The sequence below is a fragment of the Dermacentor variabilis genome, chromosome 2, assembly GCF_050947875.1.
Source record: "Dermacentor variabilis isolate Ectoservices chromosome 2, ASM5094787v1, whole genome shotgun sequence".
In the NCBI taxonomy this organism is placed as follows: domain Eukaryota; kingdom Metazoa; phylum Arthropoda; class Arachnida; order Ixodida; family Ixodidae; genus Dermacentor; species Dermacentor variabilis.
This window is the reverse complement of record NC_134569.1, coordinates 185,184,679-185,205,096: the sequence shown is the minus strand read 5'-3', so window position 1 is coordinate 185,205,096 and position 20,418 is coordinate 185,184,679. Positions and strand designations below refer to the sequence as shown.

General features: G+C 46.0%; 1 protein-coding gene across 1 annotated transcript in view; it reads left to right on the top strand.

Annotated features, from left to right (window-relative positions):
• LOC142572999 (uncharacterized) overlaps positions 1-20,418 on the top strand; it is a 76,695-nt gene that overhangs the window by 23,274 nt on the left and 33,003 nt on the right. Inside the window, exons 6-9 of the mRNA XM_075682485.1 lie at positions 5,605-5,667; positions 10,436-10,829; positions 11,562-11,674; positions 18,529-18,633. Coding sequence (XP_075538600.1) covers positions 5,605-5,667; positions 10,436-10,829; positions 11,562-11,674; positions 18,529-18,633 — 675 coding nt within the window. The remainder of the gene's footprint in view (positions 1-5,604; positions 5,668-10,435; positions 10,830-11,561; positions 11,675-18,528; positions 18,634-20,418) is intronic.

Genomic DNA, 20,418 nt, shown 5'->3' with positions numbered 1-20,418 from the left:
TTCACCTGGTTTTCAGAAGGTACTGTGTGTTTTATGGTAAAATAAACTGCTTACTACATTGCTTCCATGCCGTGTTATCGGTTATAACAATTATATCTGCCTATTGGGGTGCCATCAAGGGTGCGTGGCACAAAGACAGTAGTGGCAGAACGGCTCATATATATATATCTTTTTTCCTGGATTTCACATTCTTTTTTTATTTTTCAGTACAGACATTCAGCAGCGAGATTTAATTGTTGTAACCAATAATGCAGCATGGGAACATTGTGGCAAGTGGTTTATATTGCCCTAGAGTACACACGAAGGTTCACAGTGTAGCAACTGCTCATATTTACATCCGACTATTGTTAACACCAGAAATGCCATAGGTGAGTTCGACCGTACTTCTTTCATATAACTTTAACTTAAATGTTCGATGCTTGTCCCTTCTGCTTTTTTCATGCAACCCGGCTATAACAATTATTGGTTCTAACAATGGAATTTTCTTGGCACTTGAATATTGTTACACAGTCGAACCCGGATATATCAAATTCGACGGGGATTGGAAAATAGTTCGATATAGCGAAAATTTGATATACAGGTATAGGCCAAAAAAGCACTCGCGATCATAAAAAATTGTGGCTTACCGATTGGAACAGCCGCGAATCACATAGCATATGCGCACAATATGAAAGTGCTTTATTTCACAGAAAAAAAAGATCACTAATTTTGGGCTGCTTTTTCCTCTGGCAAATAAAGTTTAAAACACTAGTCTCAATCTTCTCAAGACTGTCCAGGTGGTAGAGCCCGGTACCTTCCATTTCGCCGCAACAGCACCGAATCAGGCTGAATGCTTACGCCAGTTCAGTGGCTGTGCATGGACGCGTTTCTTCGAAAACACAGTTGCCCTCGTCGTCGCTGGAATCGCCGTCTTGAACACCAGCTATTCCGGCCACAATGTCCTCATCAGCGAGGTCGGCTACCGCTTGAACTTCGCTGTCAGCATTAATGAAGTCATGAACAGTAACTTTGGACGGGACGGTGCCGGGAAAATTGGACAAGTCACGGAACGCGTCCTCCAAATACTCATCGTCATCTAAAGCTTCCGGACATTCATCTCCGGCCACTTCAAGGCCTGCCTTGTTGAAACAGTTGGCTACTGTGGGCTGCTTCACGTCGCCCCAAGCGCCGGTAATCATCTGGATCGCGCCGAGCAGGTCAATCTTGAGATCATTTCCCATGCGGAGGTTTATGAGGAGCCGTTGAAAAAGTCGCTTCCGATAGCCTACCTTGAATGCCTTTATGATACCCTGGTCGAGGGGCTGCAGCCTCGCTGTGGTGTTCGGCGGGAGAAACTTCAATTCGATGTGCTGCAGCTTGCAAGTCGTTTGATGGGCCGAACAGTTGTCTACCAGAAGGCTAACTCGGCGGCCCGACTTGCCCAACTCAGCGTCCCAAGCCTGCAGCCATTCAACAAAAAGTTGACGTGTCATCCAGGCCCTCCTATTACAGCCGTAGCAGACGGGAAGCTGTTTACAGTTCTTGAAGCAGCGTGGTGACTTGCTCTACCCGATCACGAATGGCCGTAGCTTGCACGAGCCGTCCATGTTGGCTGCAAGCAGCACCGACACACGCACTTTGCTCATTTTACCACCGTGGCATGAGGTTCCATGAAGAGCGAGTGTCTTATTCGGCAACATTTGCCAAATGAGACCAGTTTCGTCTGCATCGAAGATTTCTGCAGGCGAACACTTCTCAGTGATCTTCGGCCACTCCTCAGAAAGCCACTGCTGCATCTCCCTGGCTGCTGACAGCCCCACTTTCGCCTGAAATGGCCTTTCCTACAATGCCGTGGCGGTTTTTAAACCGTTGCAGCCATCCAGTGCCACCGCAAAAGTTCTCTTCGCCAAGAGCCGTAGCAAACCATTTGGCCTTTTCGATTAACATCGGGCCATCCACGGGAATATTTTTCGCTCGAATTTCAAGAAACCACGTATAGAGTGCCTTCTCCACTTTGTCAAAAGCAGCAGGGCGCACACGACACGCTCCCGAGCGACTTTCCTCACCTGCTTTAAGCTTGATGTCCTGCTTGTTTTTTAACAACGTACTTAAAGTACTCCGCGGAATGCCGAATGCGTCTGCCACGGAGCACTTCTTTTCTCCATTCTCGACACGCCGGATTACTTCAAGCTTTCTTGCAAAGTCCAGATTCTTCCTCTTTTTTATGTCCGCGGATGCCATAGCTCACCATATGACCGCAATCACACACGCTACACACGGCACGTTGAAACAGAGGTACACACAACAAAACGCGCGATGTGCAGATGGAGCAGTCTGAGCGAAGCCTGTTCGAGCGGCAGTCAACGGGGCTGCGAAGGAACGACAAAGGGAAAAGAAAGAAGAGAGCGGGAAAAAAGATCGGCGGAATATGCCATCTAAGGCGCTGTGTTCGTTTTTTGAGCCCTCTCTGGCTCTCTTGTCTCCCCTGGCCCATGAGCGACCGTGCCGACCCCTCACTCTCTCCCTCTCCCTTTTCCCAGGAAGTGTGGCTTAGAAACGTCGCTGCATCTCCATGTTGCGCACTCTCTTCGCTGAGCTCCAATGCTCTTGCCCAATGCACACGCCGGCGGTAGAGGAGGAGCGAGAGAGCTCGCGCCGGTGGGGCGCAAGAATGGGGGAAAGGCTCTGCGTCTCCGTCACTAGGCGACGACCACGCATGCTGACTGACTATGCAGAAATGTTTTCCCCTGGGGACTGGACATGAATGTCTTTGGGAAAAGCGCACCTTCCAGGGGCACGGCGCGGCGTGGCGTTCGATATGTCGAATGTCCGACAAAAATGAAATTCAGTATACTACGCAATTGTCCTATACTTTTACATAGTATTTTCAAGGGGGTAATCTGTGTGTTCGACATAGCCAATAATTCGAAATATGCAGGTTCGATATATCCGGGTTCGACTGTACGTGAGTTCAGCTGTAGTATGCCAGTGGCAATAAATGAGACAGAGCACATAAGTACTGACTCGCCATGCTTTCTCTGGATACCATTAGATACAATAAAAGCCAGACTGCAGTGAAAAGCCAGCATCATCTGGTCTAGCCAGCACCCATGCCCTATAGCAAGGCTTAAACTTTCTGTCCTTGGGGAATCTCACCAGCTTTCCTGGAGTGCCACTCCCCACTGATGTGCTTATGCACATATCAGTGGTATGAGGGAGGGGGCAGTGGTGGGAACTCAGTGTAAGGGCTCATTGGAGAATGAAAAGGGGGGCAAGGAGGGTCTTCTTGCATGCTCAGTACTGGGAGCACTCGAGTGCCGCCATGTCTCAAGGTGGGTAGGAGGGGCCTCGTTCCTTCAAAATCCACTGAACCAAAGCATAGCAATGTTGCCACCTCAACGTGTGGCTTCCATTAGTTATGGTTCAGCGGGTTATCTTCAATCTCGAAAGCCATCACTCTCAACAAGGCATTCACGGTAATACTACATAGACAAGCAGTTTCATTTTTCTTTTTCTTCCTTTCTGCACCACTTCGAGCACCATCAGAGCGCGCCGGCCATGCGGCCACCACTCTAGCCACTGCATGCCATAAACAGCACGGCTTCATCATGAGAATGAAGTCGTGGGTGCACAAATGTTATTATTTATTGCAAACAAATGTCGCAAGTCTTTAGCACTGCAGAGTGGTCTTTGACGTACCGATTGAAAGGCTAAGCCGAAATGCCCGCATTGCCTGGCATGCAGCGGTGCTTCGCAGTGCAGTAGCAAGCCAGCCTGCATCGAAACTGAGCTGTACCGACACTGATGTGCCTAAACCACAAATAACACGTGAACGCGCCCCTCGTGTACAATGTGTTTAAATAACTAATTTCATCATCTATCAGCAACAAGAGTCAACCAGGCAGACAGTGCTTAATTAGAAAGCGACTCTCAGCTTGCAGAACTTCCGAGTTGATTCCCGCTGTGCCTGTTAGCGTGACTTAAAAGCTCTCACTCAGAGCAGCGGCCACTGCAGGCCTGCAAGATGAGTCTTGCACGCTGCTGCTGCATGGGTCTTTCGCAGCTCACGGTATGCCAAAGTGTGGATCTGGCTTTCAGCAGCTTAGTTAAATCCAAAATGCAGTGCAAAATATCTTCTCTAGATCGCTAAATTGTGAAATTGAATGGGGAAAAAATGGGATGGTGTCAGATTTGTTCTGGCTGCTCACGGAACCCAAAGATTCTGCTCATGGAACCCCTGGGTTCCGCACAACCCAAATTGAAAACCCCCTGCCCTAAAGCATGGGCATCACACTTTTCTGACATGTTTCAAGATCTTGCTCCTTTTCGACTGTCACGCTCAGTGCTATTTATCCTGCTATAGTATATTATTATTTTATTAGCCTAATAGTATCTAACAAAATTGAGTTTTAAGTGCTTGCTTCGTTATCTCAAAGATGCAAAGGCTAAAATAAAATTCTTTTTGTAAGTTTTTTTGTGGCATTTTTGCCAGCTGCTTGTAACTTTTTTACTACAGTTCTTGTAAATGATGGCTATAATAATGCAAGCTCTTTAGGGCCCACTGTCCCTCAAAATACAGTAACACACTTCAACCTTACATTATCATTGTTGTTTAGTAAAACTGGCAGACGATTCCAAAGCAACATCACTGTAAGCATCTAATGTTGACAGTGCAAATGCTATAAATGGTAATGACAATGTAGAAACATCAGCCAATGCTGCAGCTCTTGTGGGATGAAGTAACTGATTGTGCTTTTCAAACAAAAAGAGCACCCAAGAACATTTTTAGGTGCTCAAGGCAAAAATATGCCTATATAGGGACAAAGGACCAAAATAGGCATTTATAGACACTACAGAGCCACTTTTAAACCACCACTTGCCCCTTAATTTGTGCCCGTACACCAAAAACGTGGGGCCCTGGCATGCGGGAGTGAATAGGCATGTGCCTTTGAGTCGGTCTTTGTTCATCAGCATGCCTCACAATGCATACGAGGTGGACGGATTACACAGCCTGAATGCAGTTTGTGTACTGTCTCATGGTTAAATGTAGTGGCAACTGAACCTAATGCCATTAGTGATATCCGAGTTCTAAAGAAATTCTGGAGCCATGCCATGCATATTCTCCTTTCAAATGCCTGCATTGAGCAGCATGTTTAGACATAGCTAGGCAAATATGTAACAAAAACATTGAACATGTTTAGTGTGCATGCAACTTTGAAGTGATAGGTTGGCAAATCCAGACTGTAAAAGGGAAAAATTGTCGCTCAGCTGACAGTAGTGCGAAGCTACAGTTGAAACACGTACAGATTCCTCAGAAAGCAAGCTTTGCATTTGAAGAAAAATTCGTCCTGGTCTGGTGCGTCAAACCCGAGACCAACGCCTTCCCGAAGTGGTTGCTCTGCTGTCGCTAGGAGGTTAGCCAAAACAACCAGCTGTGAAGCTTTTCTTTTTTTCTGAGAAAGCCGTTTGGTGTTTCCTTTGTAATTTTGTGCTGCTGACAGGTGGATGCAAATTTCCCCCTTTCACCATGCCCCTTGTGAGGCTAACCTATCATTGGTGGCATGCTTAATGCTCAATTCCCATCACTTTTCTCATGACTCCTGTGTTATGGATTTTGTTTCGCAGAAGCGGAGTCGTCAAGCTGACAAGGATTATGTTCCTCCAGAGAAGAACAAACGGAGGTCGAAGGTGAGAGCCTGTTGATTGGTGTTTCTGGGTCTAAATCTGAGTAGATAGGGAGCTGGGCACTAAGGTACCCCAGTTGCAAGTGCAAATTTAGTGCCACGGGCCAAGAACACTTAAGCTCAGTGAGCGTTATTTTAGCCAGCATTCTGCTACATGTGAATGGAACATCTTTGGAACTGATTGCAGCGCTGAAGGGTAAATCAGCATGAAAATTATATAGTACGTATTTGGTATTTCTGGCAGTATTTCTAAAGTAGCAGTGCATTATAGTTAAGGAACAGTATTTGGCATGAATTCTAGTTTAAGTAACTCATTGCAACTGCATTAGCATGAACAATTATCACAGGCCAAGACACGACAGCATTGCATCCTAGTTTGTAAAGGGAGAGCTTGTTTTTCCATTGTAGATGGCACAGGGTTACTTTGTTGAAAAGTTAGTGCTGATCGTGTATATAGGATTATATCACTGTAAAATCTTGATATAACGAGCTTCGGGGACCACAGCAAATTGTTCATTATTCTAAAAAGTCGTTATAATGAAAGCTCCAAAATTAACCGTTCTGCCCATCAACCCATCAGTTGTCATCGTATGAACTACTCACAAAAAGGTTGCTTTTGGCTCTTGGACCATGCTGTTGCTATAGATTCCACCGTCAGGCGCCATCAAAGCACTGTATACTAAGATGGCATGCGCAGTTGAGACACTGACGCCGAGAAAACCACCAACAATGCGGAAGCTCTGTGTCGCCTTCAAAGCGCAGCGTTTCTTTTTGTTTGTTTGTTTTTCACGTTCCTTGCCTCGGACACCGTAACTGTCTCGCTCGAGGTGGACTCCTGAACTATTCCAAAGTTCAAGCCCATGTAAATGCCACCATCCAGACAATGCCACCATCCAGACAATGCAACCATGTGGCACCAGTGCGAGACATTCTCCGCACGCACAGAAAGAAACGTGAAATAAAGAGGCATTCACCGTAAAAAAGGCAAAAGAAGAAAGGGACACCCCTCTGTGCACCTTCTGTTGCCAGGTGACACTTGTCTGGCGTACAAACACACAGGCAAAGAAATAAGCAGGTGTACAAACACAGACACGAATAGAACAAAATGCACAAATAGAGTAGAAAGGGCAGCGTTTGGGCTGTCCTTCTTGTTCTTCTTGTGTCTGTGTTGGCATGCCTGTTTTTTCCATGCCATGTGTCACTAGAACTCTTAGCATTGACAACCTGCGAATGGCACTAACGGCAAAGTGCGTGTGTTCAAGGTGACACTAACTTCACCCGTCTGGCAGCGGCAGTATGATTGTGACAAAAGCAGTTGCAACAAGCGAGTGTTGAAGCTCTTTTTGCGCCGACTCAGAATTTTGAACTTATGGTTTCAAGTTCATTGGGGAAAGAAAAAAATATGACAATAAATGGGTTAGTATATGCGTAGCTCTAATTCATTATGAAAGCAAATAAACTTCAGTGGGAAAGTTTAGTGTTGACATGATACAAGTGGCTGAAAAGGACATAGCTGTGATGGAAATGTAAAGTAACAAAGATGGGGTATGGAAAGGCTTTGCTCCATATGGTGTGGCCACGCAGGCTCTATCTCTAAAGCGAAATGTGATGAGTACGGAATCTAGGTTTGCCAGGGGCTCATAGCTTCGTGTGTGCTTTGTTCTCGCCACTGTAGTATGCATTGAAGCGAGAGGCAGCACAAAGGTCAATTCGCTCGCTGCTGCTGCCGCTCTTCCTCCCGCCAGCATTCTGGCATTCTGACAGCGAGTGTCATTGACTGTGATGTGTCTATGTTTAGCTGTGTGTGTGCAGCACCTTGCTTGTTAATTTAGTTAATAAGCAAATGTTTACGAGTTTATACAGCTGACAAAGCAGTACACTAATTTGCTATCGCAATCAATGCTTCGCCTTTTGGGCAAAACTGCGGCTTTTTATGTTATTATTCTGACACAGTGGCCAATCGATAATTCAGACTCAATGCGAACTGCCACAACATAAACATAATCAGAAGCCCAAATTATTGGATTAACCAGGAAATATGCGACTTTATTTCTCAGGTACTCCATATTTCAACCACTGTCATGCTGTCGCTACAAATAGACAGAAGTACAGTCAACAAATGCACCGAGTGTCCATCCCTCACTACATGTGGCTCCAAATTTGTGGGGTTCTTCTTCTTCTTCTTCTTTTTTTTTAAGCAGCAGGGCAGAGCAAGAATACACGTCATCAGTACTATATCTTATAGCGCAAATTTTTCTACTCAAATCGATTGATATGTAATGCGTAATAAATTTTAACAGTGTTTTTTTTAATTATTGTTAACAAATATGGGTTCCACGCCAGCCAGGATAACGTAAATTTAGCTCACCATAACGAAACAATTTTAGGCGGTCAGACAGGACAGACCTTGATCTGTGCAATGAACCAAAACTAAGGAGGTCTGACATATCATGCGAGTGTAAATGTGAAATAATCAAAAGAAACATGATCTTCTAAGAGGTAAGCCTTGCTGTAAAATGGAGAAATATCAAACATTATCGTACTATCCTATTTTTGGTGGTTTATCGCATGGCCAGCTATCTAAGAAATAATTATATGTACAAAGTTTTATGTAAATATCTTTATTAGAAAAACAGTTATGCACGCTGACATATAAAAAAATTGAGAAAAAATTAATTCTCAGAAAAATCTGCAAAGAAAGATTTGAAATATATGAAGCACTCACCAAAAACATTCAGGATAGCTAAAGTTCATTATTTTTGCAGCTTGCCTCCTCCGCAATCTTATTTATGTTAAATCTTGCACAAGGGGCCCTTGAGCTTTCTTCTTCTTTTTCTTTGCCAGCTTGTTTTGCAGCACCAGTACTGTAACGGGAGGCCTTTGCACTGGATGGCCGGTGATTTATGAGGAGAGTTCTCATTGTGTAAAAGCCAGGTTCCATTCTAACTAGTTTAGCACATCAAGTGTGCCTTTCTTGACATTGCTGAAACGACATAGAACGTCGAATACTTCAGGCTTGAGTGTCGGTTGCCCTTTGCCAATTCATACTGTTGAAGCACTTGTTCAGGGCTAGACGTCATTTGGCGGAATGTCGAGATCTGTGAATGTTTCTTTCCGTTGCGGAGCTCGACTCCAGAGTGTGGCAGCCACCCACCTTCCAAATTAATTACAGAGTCTCACTGCACTTGTTGAAGCAATCCTTCCACTGGATCCTTCGGCCACTACGACTTTCGTGCATTGATTTTGGGCAAAGTTTTGCTCTCCTCACTTGTGCACTCGAAACCTCACCATACTGTAGCTGCTAGTAGAAATGAGAACGCACCGTATGAGCGCAACAAAAAAAGCCAATATGCTGCTCCTTCAATGCACGAAAAGCCTACAGAGTGCAAACAACATGTTTTGCAAGTGGTGCATCCCCTATGTGAGAGCTGTGTTGATCACGGATGGTGCAAATGCTTTTAAGCTGCCATAGATGTCTGTGCTTAATAGCAATGTTCAAAAAAAAGAAAGAAAGGGAAAGAAAATGCGACACAATTGGAACATTTTTATGCTACACATGAAACTGGTACCTTCAGTTTAGGTTTCATTGACACTTGGTGGACTTACAAGTTTTGCGATATCCTTTCAAGGAGACCATGCATAAACATAATTTTTGCTCCAATATGTTGCCCAGTGAATGAAATTCGGGGTTTGATGGAATCTGGTCTGGTCAGGAAAAGGCGTGATGAATGAAAGAGAAGGCTCACCAAGAACTAAAGAAAGGAACATTTAGTGAAAAAATTAAAAGGCTGTTTTGGCTCCCTTGTTTGCAGTCTAAATGTTCACAAATGACCTTTTAATCTTTTCCCTTAATGTTTTTAGTTCTTGATCGGCGTTCTCTTTTATTCATCATTCTCCAGTGAATTGCCCATCTAATTAGGCAATAAATGGAAGAATTGACTGTATTTAAAAAAAAAAATTGCCTGTTTCTACTCAGTGGCTTTCCTTAATTGCCACTCTCATAGGCGCAGACATCGAAGGTGGACTTGATGCCTCTTGAAGCTGCTTGATGATGCCGAGCAACAAAAGTTCATAATAGTAATTAAGAAAGTCATGCAGGGTCTTGTCACTATAATAAAGTGTAAATAAACTGACCCTTGATGTTCTGAACCCTTACTGCTGACATGACTAACACTGCTTGACGTGTCATGTCTATGGGCCTGGCCATTGACTTCCAGATCGACTAGGCTTCACTAGTTTCGGTTTCGAAAAGACGCTGGAACATGGCGAGGACCGCGCCGGCAACCATGGAGCCAGTGCCGCATAAAAAGAATATTGCTCTTTCCACCCAAGGCGGCTTCCAAATTAGCGTGTGGTCGTGCAGACAGTATTTAATTTATCGAACTGTGCACTGGTAAGGGGTCTGAAATTTTGGTCGTTCTTATATGTGAAGTCTGTGGGGCCAGTAGTGGCGCTGTGAAGCTATCCGAGAAATCGAGCATGTCTGAATTATCGGTCGGCAACAGTAGATTATGCATTAAACATTAATGCTTTAAACAATGCATTAAACAGGCAACTGATTGCCTGTTTGATGCATTGCTTAACTTGGGCATGGTCCTCTGTGTTTTGTGTCAATACCACATAGAGATAGCGCTGCCCAGCTGGTGAGGTCCACGCTTGGAAAAATGGGACTGTGACCCAAGCACAGGTTACATTTTGCACTTATGGTTGTGGTCCTTACACAAAAATACTATACGGTAACGGTTTGACTTGCACATTGGATGGTTTTGCAGAAGGCCGAGGCCCACCAGGGCACCCAGGGCTCGGGCAAGCGCGGCGGCAAGGGCCGTGGGGGGGAGGAGCAGGAGGAGGAAGACGAGGCCAAGGGCCGCAAGGCGATGAAGAAAAGGAAGAAAAAGAAGCGGCGCCGCGGTGGAAAGCATGGCGGTGGTGGCTCCGGGGTAAACGGCACATACCGGCGCCGGGCACACCACAACCCCTGGGAGGCGTCGTCGGACTCGGACTCATCCTCACAGCTCGAGGATGAGGAGGAGCCCTACGAGGAAGAGGCCTACGAGGAAGACGAGGAACTGCACTTTGACGACAACGAGGACGAGTTTGCCTGCGAGGAGGTGGACCCCAACGCAGAGGTGGTGGTAGTCAAGAGGGCGCGCACTGTCAAGAAAGGTATGTCACTAGACATGTCTTAGGCACACCTTTTTTAAATAGTTTAGAACCATACTTTATTATTCACTCGCAGTTCTCATTCTTCTTGCCCTTCGTAATTTGCTGACACACTGCCATTATTCCTTTTATGTTGTACTGAATAGTCATGAAGGTGCTTGCATAACCATGAGGTTCACTCTTCTCCGGACATGCCAAGTTTTAAGTCACTCACTACATGTAACGATGTTAAGAACTTGGAGGAAAGACTCAAGTTCTCTAGGTAAAGGAAAGCTGCCTGCCGCTTGTTCTTTTGAAGCTAGCCTACACCATAATGCTGCCTCACATAGCCAGTGTTCTTTTAAAACAATGCTTATCAGCTCTTTGGCAGTGGCTGTTGTACATGCCGCCTGCACACCTGCTTCTGCGTATAACTGGCACTGACTGCTATAATCCTTGGCACAGGTGAAAAGAGTGCACATACGACTCGCACGAACAGCTTCACACCACAACACTCAAATTTTTGTGAACGTAACCTGGTGCAGTTGTCACCGAAATCAAAACTCAAGAAACCTAGCCAGCAATGCCCGTGGAAGTGCAACCTCACTTTGCGCCTATTACCTGCGCGCATCATCCTTCATTTCGTTTGCTGCGTTTGCAGTGTTCGTGTTGTTCAGTCCCAGTTGTGTGCTTGCTCCGCGAGGCTCGCTGTGTTGCTGATGGTGGAGTTGCGCGTGTTTCTGGCAACTTGTGCAGCACGCACGGAAGAGGAGAAGGAGGCCAGCGGCAGCAGTGGAGGAGAGGAGAGTGAGCAGGAGCAGGATGAGAAGCCCTGTGCCAAATGCGGCAAGGGGGACCACCCAGAATGGGTGAGTGAGCTGGGAGACAGGCAGGATAAAAATGTTAGGGTTGTGCATTGTAGATTTCAAATTGAATGTCGATTCGAATAAAAAAGAAAAAGAAAGCCAAATATCGAATCGAATATTAAATATCGGAAGATTAAACACGAAGTTTTTATCCTTACAAACCTTGTGCAAGAAAGCACAGTTGGTGTAATTGCTCATGATCCAGCTATCTATTAACTAGGGATAGGCAAATAGTAAATTTTAAGTTCGAATCGAATTCGAATTGAATACTGATTTGTTTGAATAATCTTTAAATCAGATAGTTTGAATCTTAATACTTTGTATACTACACATTTTTGTGAAAGAAAATGCGGCAGCATTTGCTCTAATTAGGCTAATACAAATATACAAATACAATTTTTTTTTACTCAAAGTGAATAGTTGTGGTCTTTGCATGAAACCTTGATGCAAAAGCCAGAAGTTGGAAAACAGAGGGCGGGCAGGGGAAGAAGCACCTTAGTTCCATAGATGGCAAGTTGAATTTCAGTGCTGTTATGCAGGTACTTCATGCAAAAACACAAGTTCGACATTTATTTACAGTGCCAGCAGTATGGCCAGCAGCATAGAAAATTAACTTACAAGGTGCTGCTCAGTGTTGTGTTTCAATATAGAGCGGAACCCCATTGACACATATTTAAATGGACCCCACAAAGAAAAAATAAAGAAAGAAATGAAAGCCACGAAAACCGAGCTCTGTGAGCGTGCATAATTAAAGGACACATACTATGGTCTGTGACAGTGGCCCCTATCCACTCATACATGCTCAGTTTGCATTGCAGTTGCATGTTATTACACCAGGTATGGCGCCATGTAGAAGATGCACAGGTAACAGTACAAGCCATTTAAAGAAGGTTTGAGGAAGAAAAATAAGGAAATGTATACAAGAATGCTAGAAAATATATATATTGTGTAACTGATGAAGTCAAGCTGGCTTAGTGACTATGTCGTCGCTGTCTTTCAAAGGGGATGCCAATAGATCATCATCATCTTCTTCGTTAGCATCACAGTGTGCCACTTGTCAGGCGATGTGAGATGCGCTCTGCATAGCATCGTTATGTGCACATTTTGTATTGCAGTTGCATATTGTTACACCAGGTGGCAAGCCACATGTTGCCATTGCATAGAGTTGTACAAGATAGATAGAGAATGTTTGAGGAAGAAAAAGGAGGTTAAGGAGATGATATGCAAAAATAATAAAAAGAAAAACATGTATAGCATACCTGATTATATAAATCAAGCTAGGTGACTGTTTGTCATTGTCCCATTCCAAAGAGAATGCCATTAGATCATCATCATCATCATCATTACCATCGTATTGTGTCCTTTGTCACACGATGTGACATGCACGCTGCGTCGCATCGATACGGGCAAACTTTGCATTGCAGTTGCGTGTACCAACATACAGTCGCCGACCGTTTATTCAGACCTCACGGGGACTGCGGAAATGTCCGAATAAACAGGTGTCTGAAAAAGCAGATTAAGAAAAAAAAAAAAGAAATCCTTTATTTCCATGCACTTACCGTATTTACCCGCGTATAACCCGCCCCTGCGTATAACCCGCACCCCTAACTTTGAACTCGGCGGAAAAAAAAAAAAAAACTCGCGTATAACCCGCACGTTTACCTGAAAAAAAAAAATGAGCGCTAGAAAGATGCAACTCACACTCAGTGATCATTTCGTTTTCAGAACATTTATTCAAACGACCGCCACCACGTCACTGGTTATCCGATTCTTAATCGTCGCCGCTCTCACTACTGCCATCCGAGGCTTCATCGCCACTCTCAAAGACGTAGTCGTCCTCGGAACCATCCAGACTATTACTGATCGCACATTTTTTAAAGCTTTTGCGCACCAAATCGGCCGGTATCGCTTTCCACGCATCCACGATCCACTGGCACAGCAATGGAATATCAGGCCTTCGCACGCGTCCCGTCGGTGTGAGGGCGTAAATGCCGTCGGCCATCCACTGGGCATACAGCCGCTTCACGTGTGCCTTGAACGGCTTGTTCAGGCACACGTCGAGTGGCTGTAGCATGGACGTCATGCCGCCAGGTATTATGACGAGGTCGGTGCTGGTCTCGGCAAGGCGAGCCTTCACCGCATCAGTGCAGTGGCCTCTGAAGGAATCTAGTACGAGCATCGACCGGCGTGCCAGCAAGGCACCTGGTCTTCGCTCCCAGATTACTCGAAGCCAGTCACCGACTAGGCCACTGTTCATCCACGAATTTTCTTCCGCACGCACAACGATTCCTGGGGGCAGTGGAATGCTAGGCAGCGTCTTGCGTCTGAAAATGACACACGGGCGCAGTTTCGTGCCGTCAGCCAAAGCGCATAGCATGACTGTGCAGCGCAGCTTGGCATTTCCGCCGGTCAGCACGCTGACTGATTTGGAGCCCTTTTTTTCCATGGTCGTGTCCGTCGGCATCTCAAAGTACACAGGTGTTTGATCAGCATTTCCCACCTGAGACAGCAAATAGCTGTGCTCCTTCCGAAGTGCGATCACATATCGTTGAAAGTTCAACAACTTTTCCTCGTAGGCTTCAGGAAGCCGCTGGCACATGGTTGTTCGCCGCCGCATAGAAAATCCATGTCTTCGCATGAAGCGCTGAAGCCATCCACGGCTTGCACGAAACTCACGTGGAATGTTCAATTCCCGGGCCAACTTCAGGGCTTCCATTTGCGCCATCTCAGTCGAAACAGCGTGGCCACGACTTCTCTGCTCCTCAATGAACTTCGCAAGCTGCGTCTCGAGGTGGGGGTACGCGCCAGTCTTCGGACCCCGAAACGCTCGCCTGTTCCGGTTCGTTGCTTCGAGACTCTCTTTTTTCTTCCTCCAGTCGCGAATGCACGACTCGTCGACGTCATGCTGTCTTGCAGCAGCTCTGTTGCCGATTTCTTCGGCAGCGGCTATAATCTTTAGCTTCTCTTTCGCTGTGAAACACTGCCGTCGAGTCGCACTCATGATGCCAAAACAAAGCAGGCAAACAGTGCAAACTGGGGTAAGTACACTAAACAGCGCCTAACGCGAGGCTCAACAATGCTGGCCTTTCGTTGGCCCTTCATCGGCTTGACAAGCGTCGATGACGATGGGGATGTCGGACTACACGGGGAGGCCGCCGCACATTGCGGTGAAGCCGACCCCCCCCCCCCCCCCCTCCCAAGGAAAAAATTCGCAGATAACCCGCACCCCCACTTTTTAAACGCGTTTTTTCACATTTTGGTGCGGGTTATACGCGAATAAATACGGTATTCGGTCTAACCCGCCGTGGTTGCTCAGTGGCTATGGTGTTAGGCTGCTGAGCACGAGGTCACAGGATCGAATCCCGGCCACGGCGACCACATTTCGATGGGGGCGAAATGCGAAAACACCCGTGTACTTAGATTTATGTGCATGTTAAAGAACCCCAGGTGGTCGAAATTTCCGGAGCCCTCCACTACGGTGTGCCTCATAATCAGAAAGTGGTTTTGGCACGTAAAGCCCTATAATTAATTAATTATTCGGGCTCGGCAGTAAGCTTGAAGAAATCGTGAATGCACTGTTGCACGCTGTTCAGTTTAGGCACAATCAGATAAGCCTGAATCTCGGAGAGGGTCGTACGGTCACCATAGGCGGCTGAAAGCACAGTCACTGCTTGTACACGCACCGCATATGACGGCAGCGTAGCACATGGTGCGTCATCTTCTGACTTGGAGTCATCGTCCAGCGGCACAGCAGAAACCTGACGAATGATCTCACCGTCGTCGAGTTCTGTGCATGTCAGTACAGCAGTATCAGCACCTGTGAAACTGTCAAATGAGACGGTGTCCGGAATCGCATTGCAACCACTGCGCAGGTCTCAGCAGAACATTTTTCGGCATCGGTAGAGAGTACATCGGAAGGCGACGAATCCTAGGCCTTCCGGCACCCGCTTGCTGCATTCCCCAGCGCAGTCTGCGTGGGCACTGTCAGCGTCATTAGACAATTGACGCGATGTTTCCATATGCCGCGTTGCATCACTGCAACCTCGACACAGCACACAAAGCAAACATCACCACGCCGTCACGCCGACACCAGTCGCACAAATGAAAAAGGTGGCCTACTCACAGCGTCGTGCACGAAGAAAGAAACAAATCAGCTGCTGAATTGTCTTGACATGGCTTACTAAGCTGAGACTGGAACTGCTGTAGCTACGAACCAGGCAGAAATGATGATGAGCAGGGATTTGCAGTAGTGCCACTTGGTGGGGCAGCAAAGAGGCTCCATTCAAAACAAAAATGGCGTTCAGCAAGTCAAACCATGCACCGGTCAGAGTCGGCGCATGGTGCTCTCGATCGAGTTGGCTCAAGGAGTGTCCGAAAAATCAGACAAGAGGTTGCAAGGTGTCCGAACTTTCGGCAGTTGTTATACATTATAGTAGTCTATGAGGAGAATGGCGGTGCCGCGAAGGAGACCGAATAATCGAGCATGTCCAAATTTTTGGAGTCCAAAAAATCAATCGGCGACTGTATAGCATTTGCATATAGCAGGTACATGCTGCACGTGGCTGGACCTAGTTAACTCAAGGAGGCTAGGTGAGTATTTGTCACCACCCCATTTCGGAGGGGATGCGAGTAAATCATCATCATCATCAACAACAGTATCGCATCGTGCTGCATGTCAAGGGATGTGACATGTGCATCATGTAGTTACTCTTTGGTACACGTTATGGCGCCCCCTTGCAAGTTATGGACCACTGCTGAAAAAGTGAATCGTAAAGCTACATGCACGCCTGCAACCAGGCAACATCAGGCTCAACAGACCGTTGTGCAGAGAGCAGCACAAGCCGCAGGTCGCCGTCAACACAGGGTTGATAGTTCAGATTGTTCTCGTGAAGACAATGCCAAGAGGCTTCGCCACATAGAGCCTGTGGTGCGTGGTGTCGAAAATGGAGCTGCTATGGAGCCACTCCTCCAGCTTACACTGTGACTGTGCTACGCGTGTGCATTAAAATTTTTTTTCCATGAAAATGAGTTTGGAGATTGCTTGTGCATTAAAATCAGATACGAAATCAAAACAACACTCCGCCATCAGAGCCAACGTCGTGAGCAGCGATGTCACAGAATGGCAACAGAACAAGATTTCATGTAGATTGGTGATGATGCACCGTGTTCATTGCCAAAACTCATAAAAAAAGAAATCATTATTTTACATGCTCAGGCAGCAGCAACAGAGCCGTTACATGTGTTTTAGGTGGTCCAGAGATTCGCGTGCATCACAGGAAGAATTGAAGTCATGTGAAGTGGTTAGCTGAAGCGTGGGCCACCATCCTGTTTACAGTAGTTACGGAGTTCTTCAAGAAAGTGAAATATCAAATGCAGTGATGACGACGCACGTTAAGCGTGAATAATTTTTCCCTCTGTGACAGTAAACTCTGCAGGTTTCAGTATTTCCTATTTGCAAAAATCGAAGGAAGCTAATTTTTTCTTCCTTTTGTAAGATATCAGGTGTGTATTTGGTAGATTCAGGTACTAATAGTATTTCTTTTTAACTTTGGACCCACAGAACTGTGTACGCATTAGAATTAGGTAAACACAGTCCATTTGAAAATGTAAGGATGATGTGAGTGAATTAAATTGCATGGCTGAAGTGTATATTATATGACATCAGAAAATGTCAAGGGATCTAGACGTGCCTTGCTGCCAGCAAACGGACCGCAATGCATTTATGTTTTTCACTATTGCAACGAATAGGCATGTGCCCACATTTAATTAAGCAGTCCCTTCACTCTTGTTAATACGCTTTACGTCACTTGACTGTGGCACCGCTGACTGGGGCTTCCGTGGTGCAGTCTGACGAACCCAGTAGCTTGGCAGACTATTTGCCCTGGTTAGGAAGGCCCTGAACTTCCTAACCCTGAGTAGTGATAGGGGCACGTTTCACTCGGCCTTATCCACACTTTGCTAGCGTGCTTTAAAATGTGCACTTCCTTCAGCCAGGATGGCACAGATGATGTTGGTTCACCAAAGAGGAGAAATTCTTAAAAGAGTATATACATAATGACATCATACTTTTTTTTTTACTCGTCAACCTTTTCCAATAAATGAAGGCCTGGGGCTTTTAAACCCTGTAAAGAGTACCACTAGCAAGCCTCAAGGCACCCTCAACAGTTTACTGTCATAGCTTTTCTACAGCCATTTACAGTTTCGTTTCCCAGGAGCTGACTGTGTCGAGACGTCACGATGAAGAAGCTGGTCGCATGGGAGGTGGACATCATGATGTTTTGGCACTTGCTCTGGCTGGCTTGGTCGCATCCTATGTTGGTACTCATTGTGAGGCCCGAAGTAGCGGCATAGGCGTCAACTGAATGAGCCAAAATGAGCGTCATAACATTACAGTGTTTGTTCTATTCCTTTGGCGTCATTACACTGACATCCTGGGAAATGAAACAAAATCTGTCTCCAGAATAGCGGTTGTACTAAATTATTCAGGGTTCTCTGAGCATTGTGTTTTCTAGTGTGTAGAGGTCCAGGAGGTTTATGTAACGCAAGAAAATTGAAGAGTCCAAAATGATCTCTCAGCACTCCTTCAAAGTGCACTGACACTAATAAAATTGTGATGATACAGTTTCAGTCAGTCAAGAAACCCGAAACTGCCATAATACAAAAGTGCATTTCTTGGCCACTTTGCTCCAAGTCCCTCCTTAACCTGCCAGTGAGAAAAATCTGGCAAACCCTGAGCGTTGAAGCCAGTTAATGCAAAGTTCTTTGTAGCCCATGCACAACTTGTGGGTCATAGAGCCCACTGGTCGTGTTGCATCAGGCACTTAATGAAAAACGAGCTTTTTGCATGTGCATTCCAGATCCTGCTGTGTGACGTATGTGACGCGGGCTACCACACCTCCTGCCTCAAGCCTGCACTGATGATCATCCCGGACGGCGACTGGTACTGTCCACCCTGTGATCATGTGAGCTTCCCACGTTTTGCCCTCGTTGTTGCTTGTCATGCAGTGTAGCTTCGTTCGTGCTGCGTGATCGGTTAATGTTCACTAGGCATACAACATCGACTCGGCAGCTGTGGCGTTCTGCTGCTGAGCGCAAGATCGCAGGTTCCATTACTGCCTGCAACAACTACGTTCTGATTGTGGATGGAATCAAATAACGTATTTACTCTATTCTAATGCACCCTCGATTGCAACGCACACCCATTGTCCGTGACCCAAAGAAATAGTACTTTATAGTACCATGCACCTCATGCTTTCATACAGAAATACAACTTTCTCCTATTTGGAAAAACATGGGTTTGCTCCCAGTGCACTAAAGTTGCGATGAAAAAGAAAAGGAAACTGCAGTTTCACTTGAAAGTCAAAGCATCGATTACGATAGCAAATTAGTAGACAACTAGACAAAGTAAGGATAGTAGCTTTGTTGGCTGTATAAACTTGTAAACATTTGCTTACTGACTAACTTAACAAGCATGGTGCCAGGTGTGCACAAGCAAACATGAACACGTCTCACTCAATGCCCGCGGAAACTCGCTATCAGAGTGCTGTAGTAAGGAAGTGCAGTAGCAGGTGCGAGGGAGTTGACGTTCGCGCTGCCTCTCGTTTGAACACGAACTAAGGAATGAGAACACAGCACGGTGCACCTAGTGGTGTGGCCTCGCCATACGCAGCAGCCACCGGAGTAGATCACTTCTCCTTTTGTTTGTGCCAGTCCCGCACTCAAGTTTCAGGAACTCTGAATGCCCGCGGTACAGCCTGATTTCTGTCCGTCTCTGCACCCGTGATCACTTTTAAATGTGGCGTGATGATGCATTCGGCATGTCCTCACAGCGCCAATTGCTGATAGAGCAAACGCAGGAAACGGGAAGGCAGATGGTGGACTAACCTAAGCATGCGTACTACGGCACATGGAAAAAGCTAGGGCAGCTAGGCTCAAGGTGCCACAAGGTGGCCATTTTTAAATGCCGATCATGACATGGTAGTGCAGATTTACGGTCGTACTCATGGAGGAAGGAAAGCATAGGAGAGGCCCAAGCTGGCACGGAGAAATTGGAGGAAGTGTGGTGGAAGTCACATGCTATCTTTTGCAAAGGAGCACTGGGACTGGTACCCCAAACGATGTGGCCATAGCAACCGCACTCTTGAAGGTCTCGCTGCTGCTCCAGGCCTCAGAAAAGGGAGATAAGTTTCTCTGGCTCGCATCTTTCTCACAAGACATTCTATTCACAAGACAAACTGACTTTGGAGTGTGGCGTGTAAGCTTGAAATTTGTGTTTGAAGATGACTGTAAGTGTCTGCCAGCAACGGAGACACTGAAGTAATTGCTGCACATGTCTTTGTCGTCTTCTTCAACGTGCCAGCACATCTGTCTCACGAACACTGTTACAGAAGTTTTGTAGCCTTTGTTCTGACGCATGTCGGCAGCACACACTTCTGGCGGCTCATAGCAATGCAAATTCGAAGCTCCCGCCTATCTGCTCTGGCGAGCTGATTAGAGGCGCAAAGGAGATGGCACACCAACATGGCTGCACTTCCGGCTTCAAAAACATGATGTCAGGGCCTCTCCTATTTTATTTCTTTCCTCCGTAAATTGTACTCGATTCTAACATACACGCAATTTTCAGACTCGTTCTATCAGAAAAAAAAAATTTTGATAGATTCAGGTAAATGCGGTAACTACTGCCAGCCTGGATATTGTTGCATTTTTATGACTCTCAGCTGAACATGACCAGTTTGCCAAAATGTGAT